Below are 12,797 nucleotides of genomic sequence, written 5' to 3' on the forward strand. Positions count from 1 at the left end.
CATGCTAGAAGCACAATAATAACCACGTTACCATGCTAGAATGTTAGCATGTTACTGTGCTTGTTACTATGCCTATAACCATGCTAGAAGCATATTAATAACGTAGTATTGTTTGTCTAATGTACATTACTACTTATCCACAGAGCAACTCAAACAAACTATTTAAGTCCAGGAAGTGCTCCGACCAAAGCATGTTTTGTTATGTTCTTAAGGTCCTACATAGAGGAGACTCACACAATCACAGTAATTAAACCTCATGTGAAATAACATTGAACAGTTCCAGAGTTACGTCCTCTCAAAGTTATTCTTCTTTCAGGTGTCAAAAGATTGATAAAAGTTACAGAAAGAACAGAAGATGGACGTTTTAAATGCAGTTTGAATGGTGAAACTTCATTGTGCCACTGTGGAGAGATCAATGTCAAATGTCAAGAGAACTGTCTTCTACAAAGATTTGAAGGAGTTGGTTTTAAGGACGGTAACATCAGTAGGCTGTCAGCTGGAGGTGATTTCAACATATTGATCCAGAGAAACACAAACAAAAAACAGATTCTAAGGATATTGATCTGGGGAACATGGATACGCGCACTTTAACTGTATTCAGCTAAATGTTACATGATAAATTAACGGGCTAATTTTAGCAGTCTGAAGTAATTATGTATTACGGAAGTTAAACATTTATAGAAAATATGTTTTTCCTTTTAGTGATAAATAATTTACATCAAAATATTTTAGTTTTTGTAGTGTTAAATTTGTATTTATTTTATCTTTTCTTTGTGAACTAAAAATTACCTTTATTACAAATGTTACGTTTTAGTGTTAGAATATGATCATTTTCACGAACTAGATTTTGAAATAAATCAAATAATCTAGTGTTTTTTAAATAATCTCTTATTTGAATCATTATGTGATAAACCTTTTGTGAGGTATAAATAGTTAGCGAATGAAGACGTACATAATTACAATCTAATAATAAAGTGTTTTGCTATTTATTGAAGGAGGTATTCCTGCCTCACATTCACACAGTTCCATCTGACCACTGAGCTGCTGGCGACTACTGGGAACATCCCAGCACGACTTTTAGCTGGATATTCAAAAGAAACTGTGAGTTTAACTGTCGGACTCTCTGACGTCACACTGCAGCAAATAAAAGAATATATGGAATACAAATTCAGTAGATTTACTTCCGATTTCAGTATCAAATGTCAAGTTTAGTGCCGTAAATGTTTCAATACCAGAGTTTCTGATACCAAGGTGATACCAAGCAGAAGAAGTTTGTCTAAATAAGACAGACTGTTTATAAGAAGTGGACGTAGTCATGGTGACGTCTCTCATTGGTTTGTGGACGTTTTAAAGCATCGAGTTCGGCGGTTTCGCTGTCGCCATCTTGTTTTTTTCACAACCAGTAAACAGGAAGTGACCATATCTGGACTGAGGAGGAGTGACGTAGAGACGCCGTATACGTCTCTGGTAGAGACCTGTCAATCACTGTGTAGCCCCGCCCCTAAAGCATCCCCTGCTTTATGGTCTGTGTGACTCTAAATGGACCATCATTTACTAAATGAACATCATGCTGTATTGAAGAAGACTTGAAACTAGAGATTGAGACCATAAACTCATGTTTACAATGTTTACTGAGGTAATAAATCAAGAGAGAAGTAGAGTCATTTTCTCATAGACTTCTATACAACCAGAGGAGTCGCCCCCTGGTGGACACTAGAGAGAATGCAGCTTTAACACGTGAAGCTTTGACTTCTCTTAAAGAACCGGAGGTTGCCGCCTGGTCTCGACAGTGTTTCGAAGAGGAAGCTAACGTAGCGTGTTAGCTGTGTTGCTAACATCCAGTTTTATTGAACAAAATCCTCTGTTGGATTATAAACTCCTACCACAACAGAAACATGATTCACACAGTTAGAGCCCTGTGCAGAGGGTGAACTGTTTTAACAGTTGTTTTCATAAGTTTAAACTGTACTAATCGTTAACTTTTAGCTAGCTTACAGTTCATGGTTTGTGTTAAGCTAACGTTAGCTCACTTTCAACATGGCCCGAGACGAGCTGCAAGAAATATCTGAACACATTAACTCCGTCATTTTGTTTCTATAGAAATAAAACCCATTAAGTTCATTTTCGCGTATCAGGGCCTGTTTGTAATTTGTCAAATACAAAGTGTGGTATAAATACTCAATTATAAAGTGAGTCTAAACAAGACGATGGCGAAGGAGTTGTTGTCAAAGCAAAAATAGCAAAATTGCCAATTTGAAAATATTTTGGGATCATCGATGAATATCTTTACTTGTACAATAATCGTTGTAGCGTTGCTGTCACGAGTTTATTGACTGGTGGGAAAATGTCGTCACCTTGGAGAACTAAATACATAAATATGGCATCAAATACTGTTTACGAATGCTTTAACAGATAATACCTGACTTTAATATCAATATTATCACTTATATCTCAGTTTGTGTGAAGACAAAATAAAACTCTCGCATTTGAAAAGTTCCTTTTTGGTAAAAGCAGAAAAATGGTATCAAATAATAAGGCATTGGTTCTTAAACTCAAGGATGGAATCGGCACCATTACTGTACATTTGAAATGATACTCAACTTTAATCTCTTATTGCAATCGTTTGGACATTTATTTATTGCCGTTACTGTGACAGAGCCCTGGAGATATGATTTAACTGACCTTTGGAGCAAAATAAGTGTTTTTTTCTGGCAAAAAGGACGTTTAAGTGGAGAAGAATCTTTGATAAAAACACCTTCAGCCAAACTTCACTCACTTTTGGCTGGTTTTAAACACACAGTAATAATATACATATAATATACTGCTGAACACGACGCTGTCACGATGCAGACCTTCTAGAGACAACTCATCAGTCCAGAATCCACACACACACAAACACACCTTATCTCACAAACACACACAAAAGGTTTTTTAAATGTCTGCTAATCTCAACATGACATTACACAGCATTCAGAATTATTATTATAATGATTAAATACGCAAGAGTTCTGACCCTCAAACACGAACAAACAACAAAGATGTTGGCGTTGGAAAAAATCATCCTACAAAAATGTTCTTTTCGTCGTCCCTTCGTTTTTTTTCTCAGAGGAACCAAAGATGAGTAACGCTACTATCCTGGACCTCCTTCAGCTTCTTCTTTAACCATAAATGTTTCTTCTGTATTCTGGTTCTTGTTGTTCAGTCAGAAGAGTCTGAGAGTGTCGTCATAATTCCGACAGCAACAGGACCATTACCCCCCCCCCCCCCCCCCCATCCCATGAAGACTACGAAAGGGAAGTTTTGTTGTTGGGAAGCCCCCAAAAAATGGAGACGGCGAGTGTGATTTTAGGAAACGAAGAAGGTCGTTGATCAAAATCAACCAATTAAAAAATAAATTACAGCTCATAAATAATCTGTTGAATAGACCATTTGTTATTTGTTGCGTATTTTTCCTTATTTAAATATAATGATCCTAAAATAAACGATATAATTAGCTTTTGAAATATCCAGGCTTTTAAATGGGAGAATACAGAGGACCTCAGTGACTTTGTCCTAAAGAGACGCTATAAACCCGAATACATCGGCAAACTTTCAACACAATGTAGACGTGGATGAACTGTGCTGAGCCACGTTCTGGTCTGACTGGACACCAAGAGAGAACAGTGATTTAGCCACAGTAGATGAGTTTGATGAGGATTGAAACTCATAATTGTAGAGAGAGATGAAGGAGAAGGATGGAGGAGGCCTACTGGTGCTGGTTGGTGAAGAACTCTCCAGAAGATCCGTTAGTTTCTGTTTCAGTCCTTTCAGAAGAAAACTCAGCTCCTTCCATGTTCTCTTCTTTAATCTGTGAAGCTGCAGAAACAAAAGACATCTGAGGTACTTTTACTTTAACTTTAGTTACTAATAATGTTAAAGTGTTATTAATAATGTTAATAATGTTTGTGTTAGTCATAATGTTAATATGTTCATGTATTAGTCATAATGTTAATATGTTCATGTATTAGTCATAATGTTAATATGTTCATGTATTAGTGATAATGTTAATATGTTCATGTATTAGTGATAATGTTAATATGTTCATGTATTAGTGATAATGTTAATATATTCATGTATTAGTCATAATGTTAATATGTTCATGTATTAGTGATAATGTTAATATGTTCATGTATTAGTCATAATGTTAATATGTTCATGTATTAGTGATAATGTTAATATGTTCATGTATTAGTCATAATGTTAATATGTTCATGTATTAGTCATAATGTTAATATGTTCATGTATTAGTGATAATGTTAATATGTTCATGTATTAGTCATAATGTTAATATGTTCATGTATTAGTGATAATGTTAATATGTTCATGTATTAGTCATAATGTTAATATGTTCATGTATTAGTGATAATGTTAATATGTTCATGTATTAGTCATAATGTTAATATGTTCATGTATTAGTGATAATGTTAATATATTCATGTATTAGTCATAATGTTAATATGTTCATGTATTAGTGATAATGTTAATATGTTCATGTATTAGTCATAATGTTAATATGTTCATGTATTAGTGATAATGTTAATATGTTCATGTATTAGTGATAATGTTAATATGTTCATGTATTAGTGATAATGTTAATATGTTCATGTATTAGTCATAATGTTAATATGTTCATGTATTAGTGATAATGTTAATATGTTCATGTATTAGTGATAATGTTAATATGTTCATGTATTAGTCATAATGTTAATATGTTCATGTATTAGTGATAATGTTAATATATTCATGTATTAGTCATAATGTTAATATGTTCATGTATTAGTGATAATGTTAATATGTTCATGTATTAGTCATAATGTTAATATGTTCATGTATTAGTGATAATGTTAATATGTTCATGTATTAGTGATAATGTTAATATGTTCATGTATTAGTTATAATGTTAATATGTTCATGTATTAGTCATAATGTTAATATGTTCATGTATTAGTCATAATGTTAATATGTTCATGTATTAGTCATAATGTTAATATGTTCATGTGTTAGTCATAATGTTAATATGTTCATGTATTAGTCATAATGTTAATATGTTCATGTGTTAGTCATAATGTTAATATGTTCATGTGTTAGTCATAATGTTAATATGTTCATGTATTAGTGATAATGTTAATATGTTCATGTATTAGTCATAATGTTAATATGTTCATGTATTAGTGATAATGTTAATATGTTCATGTATTAGTCATAATGTTAATATGTTCATGTATTAGTCATAATGTTAATATGTTCATGTATTAGTGATAATGTTAATATGTTCATGTATTAGTCATAATGTTAATATGTTCATGTATTAGTTATAATGTTAATATGTTCATGTGTTAGTTATAATGTTAATATGTTCATGTATTAGTGATAATGTTAATATGTTCATGTATTAGTCATAATGTTAATATGTTCATGTATTAGTTATAATGTTAATATGTTCATGTGTTAGTCATAATGTTAATATGTTCATGTATTAGTCATAATGTTAATATGTTCATGTATTAGTCATAATGTTAATATGTTCATGTGTTAGTCATAATGTTAATATGTTCATGTATTAGTGATAATGTTAATATGTTCATGTATTAGTCATAATGTTAATATGTTCATGTATTAGTGATAATGTTAATATGTTCATGTATTAGTCATAATGTTAATATGTTCATGTATTAGTGATAATGTTAATATATTCATGTATTAGTCATAATGTTAATATGTTCATGTATTAGTGATAATGTTAATATATTCATGTATTAGTCATAATGTTAATATGTTCATGTATTAGTGATAATGTTAATATGTTCATGTATTAGTCATAATGTTAATATGTTCATGTATTAGTGATAATGTTAATATATTCATGTATTAGTCATAATGTTAATATGTTCATGTATTAGTGATAATGTTAATATGTTCATGTATTAGTCATAATGTTAATATGTTCATGTATTAGTGATAATGTTAATATGTTCATGTATTAGTGATAATGTTAATATGTTCATGTATTAGTTATAATGTTAATATGTTCATGTATTAGTCATAATGTTAATATGTTCATGTATTAGTCATAATGTTAATATGTTCATGTATTAGTCATAATGTTAATATGTTCATGTGTTAGTCATAATGTTAATATGTTCATGTGTTAGTCATAATGTTAATATGTTCATGTATTAGTGATAATGTTAATATGTTCATGTATTAGTCATAATGTTAATATGTTCATGTATTAGTGATAATGTTAATATGTTCATGTATTAGTGATAATGTTAATATGTTCATGTATTAGTCATAATGTTAATATGTTCATGTATTAGTCATAATGTTAATATGTTCATGTATTAGTGATAATGTTAATATGTTCATGTGTTAGTGATAATGTTAATATGTTCATGTATTAGTGATAATGTTAATATGTTCATGTATTAGTCATAATGTTAATATGTTCATGTATTAGTCATAATGTTAATATGTTCATGTATTAGTGATAATGTTAATATGTTCATGTATTAGTGATAATGTTAATATGTTCATGTATTAGTGATAATGTTAATATGTTCATGTATTAGTCATAATGTTAATATGTTCATGTATTAGTGATTATGTTAATATGTTCATGTATTAGTGATAATGTTAATATGTTCATGTATTAGTCATAATGTTAATATGTTCATGTATTAGTCATAATGTTAATATGTTCATGTATTAGTCATAATGTTAATATGTTCATGTATTAGTCATAATGTTAATATGTTCATGTATTAGTGATAATGTTAATATGTTCATGTATTAGTCATAATGTTAATATGTTCATGTATTAGTCATAATGTTAATATGTTCATGTATTAGTCATAATGTTAATATGTTCATGTATTAGTGATAATGTTAATATGTTCATGTATTAGTCATAATGTTAATATGTTCATGTATTAGTCATAATGTTAATATGTTCATGTATTAGTGATAATGTTAATATGTTCATGTGTTAGTGATAATGTTAATATGTTCATGTATTAGTGATAATGTTAATATGTTCATGTATTAGTCATAATGTTAATATGTTCATGTATTAGTCATAATGTTAATATGTTCATGTATTAGTCATAATGTTAATATGTTCATGTATTAGTCATAATGTTAATATGTTCATGTGTTAGTGATAATGTTAATATGTTCATGTATTAGTGATAATGTTAATATGTTCATGTATTAGTCATAATGTTAATATGTTCATGTGTTAGTGATAATGTTAATATGTTCATGTATTAGTGATAATGTTAATATGTTCATGTATTAGTCATAATGTTAATATGTTCATGTATTAGTCATAATGTTAATATGTTCATGTATTAGTCATAATGTTAATATGTTCATGTATTAGTCATAATGTTAATATGTTCATGTGTTAGTGATAATGTTAATATGTTCATGTATTAGTCATAATGTTAATATGTTCATGTATTAGTGATAATGTTAATATGTTCATGTATTAGTCATAATGTTAATATGTTCATGTATTAGTCATAATGTTAATAATATTACTGTATTATAGTATGGACTGTGTGTGTGTGTGTGTGTGTGTGTGTGTACCTGCCCCCCCCTCAGTGTTGGGGCTGCTCTCTGGGTCGGCTGAGGGGGGCTGGGCTGCTGAGGCAGGAGTAGGGGGTGATGGGTAATTGAGCAACGTCTCATTCTCGTCTCCTGATTGGCTCCTGGGGACGCCCGTTACCACGGCGCCGGAGAGGTTGACGGGACGCTTAGCGATCGGCAACTTCCTCTCTGAGAGACGAAGACGGTAAAGTCAGAGAAACAGCTTAATATCCTCCAGAAATAATTATATTAGTAATATTTTCATATTTGTCTCTTTTGAGGACCCCAACAATATCTATAGAAACTATTTCTTTATTCTTATTCTCCCATAAATTCACATTTTTATGATTTATCTTCTGAAGAGAGGAACAACAACTCATCTGGGCTCCAAAAAGAAAGAATATAACTTTAGTTATTTATGTATTTAATACATTTACAATAAACATTCCTGTTTATATTCATACTAAAATATATAAAACTTATTTTATATCTTATTCTTGTTTGTTTCCGTTTTAGCCCAATAAATGAACGTCTATTTTAGTCTTTATGATCATTTCTACTTGTATGATTTTCTTTTTGTACTTGTTTAATTCACCTTTTTTTTTTTTAAATCAAGTATTTATGAATGTGAAATATATCAAAATATTGTGTCAAACTCTGAACACAGTTTAGCGTCAGTGTTTCACAGACGTACTCTTCTTCTGTCCCTTGTAGTGCTGAGACTTCTTCTTCTGTCTGGAGGCTGACGTTAGATCTCTGGAGCCTGAAACACAAACACACTTCCTTTATTCATCTGGATTGAAGCTCGTCAAACTAAAGAGGAGCTCCCTGTCACAATCTGACTTTGGCTTGTTACTAGGTAAAACAACTGACAGGGGCTCTGTGATTGGTCAGTCATGTGGTATATAGCTAACACAGCTAAAGAAAGCTAAACTCATTCAAAGTTATGATATTATTGTATTACATGATGGCAGTGGTGGAAAGTAACGAAGTACAGTTACTTAAGTTCAAGGCACAAAACGTTGTACTTTTACTTCACTACAATACATCATTAGGTGTGTGTGTGTGTGTTACCTGCAGTGACAGCAGGAGGCTGCAGCTGGTAGCCGGTCAGCTGACACCAGCCGACTGGGTACAGGTCAGGTGACTCACAGTCCACCCACTGGTCGTACTCGTCCTCCCAGCCGTCGAAGTGGATCCTCAGCAGCCGGTGGACGATGCGGGTCACTGTGGCGACGCAGACCAGCCGGGGCTCCATGAGGTCCACGGCCTCCAGCTTCATGCCGGGACGGAAACCGTGATGAGGGACGTCCTGCCGGAGGAGACGAGACGGATTCAGGGTTCAAAAACAACACAGAAGAGACGTTGTTGCATTGAGATGAGTGTGAAAGTTTACCTTAAACAGCAGCTGTTGATCAACTGAGCAAACTAACCCCGCTGTAGAAGACCATGGTGTGTGTGTATATATATATACAGTACATATATATATATATATATATGTATTTGTGCACATTCATTTCTGCTGATTGATGTATTATTGTTATTAATAAAAGGTCCTATTGATTAAGTTACATGTTGGTGTTGTTGTAGAACAGACTTTCTCCTCTTTGATTGGTGTTTGATCTCGTGACTAATGGAAACGAGCTCAGTCTTCAGGTTGTTTTATTGTCGGACCATCAGAGTAATCCAGCAGTAAATACTCACATCAGCAGAAACAGACCATCATGTCTGGTGTTCAGCGCTAACCTTGTTGAAGAGCTTCACAGGAGCCGCCACAGACCTGCTGTCCTTCAGATACCGGAACCACCTGAAGGGAAGACTGGTGTAACCTGAAGAACACAAGCACCAGACCAGATGTGTTGGATTGATCCACAAACACGCTGAAGAGTCAAAACCACAGTGTGTGTATGAGTAGTGGACGTCGTCATGGTAAATGCCTCCAGGTCAGCATTTAGGCCGTCGCCACTTGTCAGGCCTGGTGAAAATAACCATCTGATATAGGTTGCATATTTGTGTGTAAAAAAATGGCTTTCTAGCGCCCCCTACAAGGCGCGCCGGCGACGCCCCTTTGCCAGTATGTTTGATTGACTTGAAATTCAACATACATCAGACTCAGACCGCTAAGCTCCGCCTACTTAGATTTTCCGCCATCTTGAATTTAGTGAAAAACAAATCTTTGCAAACTGCTCCTACATGATGGGTCCGATTGCTACCAGATTTGCTGTGGATCATTATTGTATGTAGATCACTCAGATTTATCAAAAGGTTTTTGATATCTCTTTGCGTTGATAAGATATGGACCAATACACTTCTTAGGGGCGTGGCTTAATATCAATACACATAACTTCTCAACCATTTGTCGAAAATTCACAAAACATTCAGCATATGTGCACATCGCATCCTGTAATATACCCTGAGATTTTTGTTGCATTCAACCAACTGCGCTACAGTAAACCCGCAAAGTTGTGCTTTTTGTCACTTTTTCCATTTTTCTGCCTTCGTACTTAAGAGCATACTACTTCCTACTTCCTACTTCGTAGGATGCTCTTAAGACCTTTGTGATTAAAAATTATTAAAAGCTAGAGTTTTCATCGAAGAACCTTGCCGGCTGGATGAGCCGGCTGACGAGCCGGATAATATAAGACCTTGAATCTCCAAGCTGATGAGCCGGCTGACGAATCCGCACAAAACTTCTTATGCATGATGCCACTTCAAGCTTGAAAATACTTGAATGGAAAAACATTCAATAACTCATAGCGCCGCCTACTGGCTAAATGAAATGTTTTATTTTATACTTTTATTTATTCCTCCTAGCCAGGTGACCCGATTAGTCTCAAATTTGGTAAGGATAGTCTTAAGACATTGATGAAGAATCGCCATATATATTGTGAGTTTTCGTTGAACGCTGTTGCCGTGGCGACGCATCGTTCGCCATGAAAAAGGAAGTTGTTATAACTCCAAGGTACTTTATCCAATCTGCACAAAACTTCTTATGCATGATGCCACTTCAAGCCTGAACATACTTCAATTGAAAACTTTCAATAACTCATAGCGCCGCCTACTGGCTGAAGGAAATATGGTTTAGTGGGTTGGGATGCTGACAAATTCATGACACTTTGTACATATATTTTGTATGATTTTTGGCCTTGGCTGTTTTAAATTGCCTCTGCAGCGCCCCCTACAATATTTCAAAAGACCTGCCCCAGTGCTACGGTTGAGCTGTATAAAACTTGGTAGGCACATGTATCCTATGGAGACTTAAAAATAGGTCTCTTGGCACCATACTCTAAACCCTACCAGAAGTTGGCCACTTGGATTTTGGTGTCATTTTTCCATAGCATTGGACTATTTGCAAAGCATCATCCACGCGGGATTAATGACGTGTCACTCGCGGACGCGTTGTTCCACGGTCGCGGACGTTCTCGGCCGCGCAGGCCGGAGTACCGCCGGCACCCCGACGCGCTGGAGGATGCGAGGACCCGTTCATCGCTGCTCGCAGCTTTAGTTGTGTTTGTTATTCATCCGGCAAATCATATATTTATTTATTATTCTTTTTGCTTATTATTGAATTTATCTGTAAAACGATCTTTAGTCAGAGTTTTTATTCATCATCAGACTTCTGGAAGTTTATGATTGAAGTGAACATCTTGAACGAACGTCTTCTTGTTTATCTTCAGATCTTCAGTGTTCTGACATGTTTACTTTGTTAACTTTGTGTCCAAAGCCTGGAAACAAAAGACCAGCTGGACCCTTCAGTCCTGTTCATCACGACCAGTCAGCTGTACTGGTCTGTGTGTGTGTGTGTGTGTGTAGACGCAGCTCTCTGGTCCACAGGACAAAGTCTATCCGTGAAACAATGATAAATAAACCACATGAAGACATGAAGACATGAAGAGATAAAGACATGAAGACATGAAGACATGAAGACATGAAGACATGAAGAGATAAAGACATGAAGACATGAAGACATGAAGACATGAAGACATGAAGACATGAAGACATGAATACCTCTCGGGGGCGTCAGCTCGATGTTGTTGATCTCACAGAAGCCGGAGGGGAAGATGGAGGGAGAGGTGGAGTGATAACAGAACCAGTCAGAACCGTCAGCCGCCTCCGAACCGTCGATACCGATCATCAGATACCCGTCTGCCAGGACCTGATGAGGACAGAGGACAGAGGACAGAGGACAGAGGACAGGTGTTTATTCAGGTGAGATGTTGAGGTTCATGTCAGCTATCCAGCTGGTCCTCACCTTCCTCACTGTGGCCACGCAGACGGCTGACAGGTTCAGAGGGTCGATGGCTTCCAGCTTCATCCCGTCCTCGAACCAGGAACCAGTCTGATCCACCTCCTTCACCTGCACAGGTACACATCACACCTCCTTCACCTCCTTCACCTGCACAGGTACACATCACACCTCCTTCACCTCCTTCACCTGCACAGGTACACATCACACCTCCTTCACCTGCACAGGTACACATCACACCTCCTTCACCTGCACAGGTACACATCACACCTCCTTCACCTCCTTCACCTCAAGAGGACAGGTGATGGTGATGATGTCGTTGTTCTCACCTTGGCAAACAGCTTTCCAGGAGCGTCTGTCTGAGCGCTCAGTTTCTTCGACACATCTGGAAACACAGTTTCTTCATCATCATCATCATCATCACCACCACCATCACCACCCACCCACACACCCACACACCCACACACCCACACACACACACACACACACACACCCACACACACACACACACACACCCACACACACACACACACCCACACACACACACACACACACACACACACACACAGGCTTAAATCCTACGTTTTGCAGGTGACGTCTTCACATGGAGCTGCATCAGTAACTCCAGACCAAACGACCTCCACTAAAGGGTCACTTACTCACTTACTCACTTACTCACTTACTCTGGAGATTTTTGACTGAAAACCTCTTTTGGTTTAAACCCACCGGAGCGTTTGAACCTGTGTCCGATGGATCTGGACCAGCCGACGCTGTGGATCAGCGGGCTGTACATGTGGCACCAGAAGTCGTCCGAGCCGTCGTCACACTCCTCGTACACCAGACGGAGGCGACCGCCGATCACCTGCGACAACAACACACACAATACACAGAAATACACAACAACAACAACACATCTAAA

General features: G+C 35.6%; 1 protein-coding gene across 2 annotated transcripts in view; it reads right to left on the minus strand.

Annotated features, from left to right (window-relative positions):
* Window positions 1–3,299: 3,299 nt before the first annotated feature.
* Window positions 3,300–12,797, minus strand: part of LOC306709590 (MBT domain-containing protein 1-like) — an 18,108-nt gene continuing 8,610 nt past the window's right edge. For both annotated transcript variants that reach the window (XM_079177799.1, XM_079177798.1), the window contains exons 10-18: window positions 12,605–12,740; window positions 12,208–12,263; window positions 11,885–11,989; window positions 11,641–11,788; window positions 9,379–9,461; window positions 8,707–8,944; window positions 8,327–8,395; window positions 7,633–7,821; window positions 3,300–3,855 (exon numbers count right to left, since the gene is read on the minus strand). In XM_079177799.1, the coding sequence (XP_079033925.1) occupies window positions 3,746–3,855; window positions 7,633–7,821; window positions 8,327–8,395; window positions 8,707–8,944; window positions 9,379–9,461; window positions 11,641–11,788; window positions 11,885–11,989; window positions 12,208–12,263; window positions 12,605–12,740 (1,134 nt within the window). In that variant the 3' untranslated portion in view covers window positions 3,300–3,745. The remainder of the gene's footprint in view (window positions 3,856–7,632; window positions 7,822–8,326; window positions 8,396–8,706; window positions 8,945–9,378; window positions 9,462–11,640; window positions 11,789–11,884; window positions 11,990–12,207; window positions 12,264–12,604; window positions 12,741–12,797) is intronic.

Source organism: Pholis gunnellus, assembly GCF_910591455.1.
Source record: "Pholis gunnellus genome assembly, chromosome: 17".
NCBI lineage: Eukaryota > Metazoa > Chordata > Actinopteri > Perciformes > Pholidae > Pholis > Pholis gunnellus.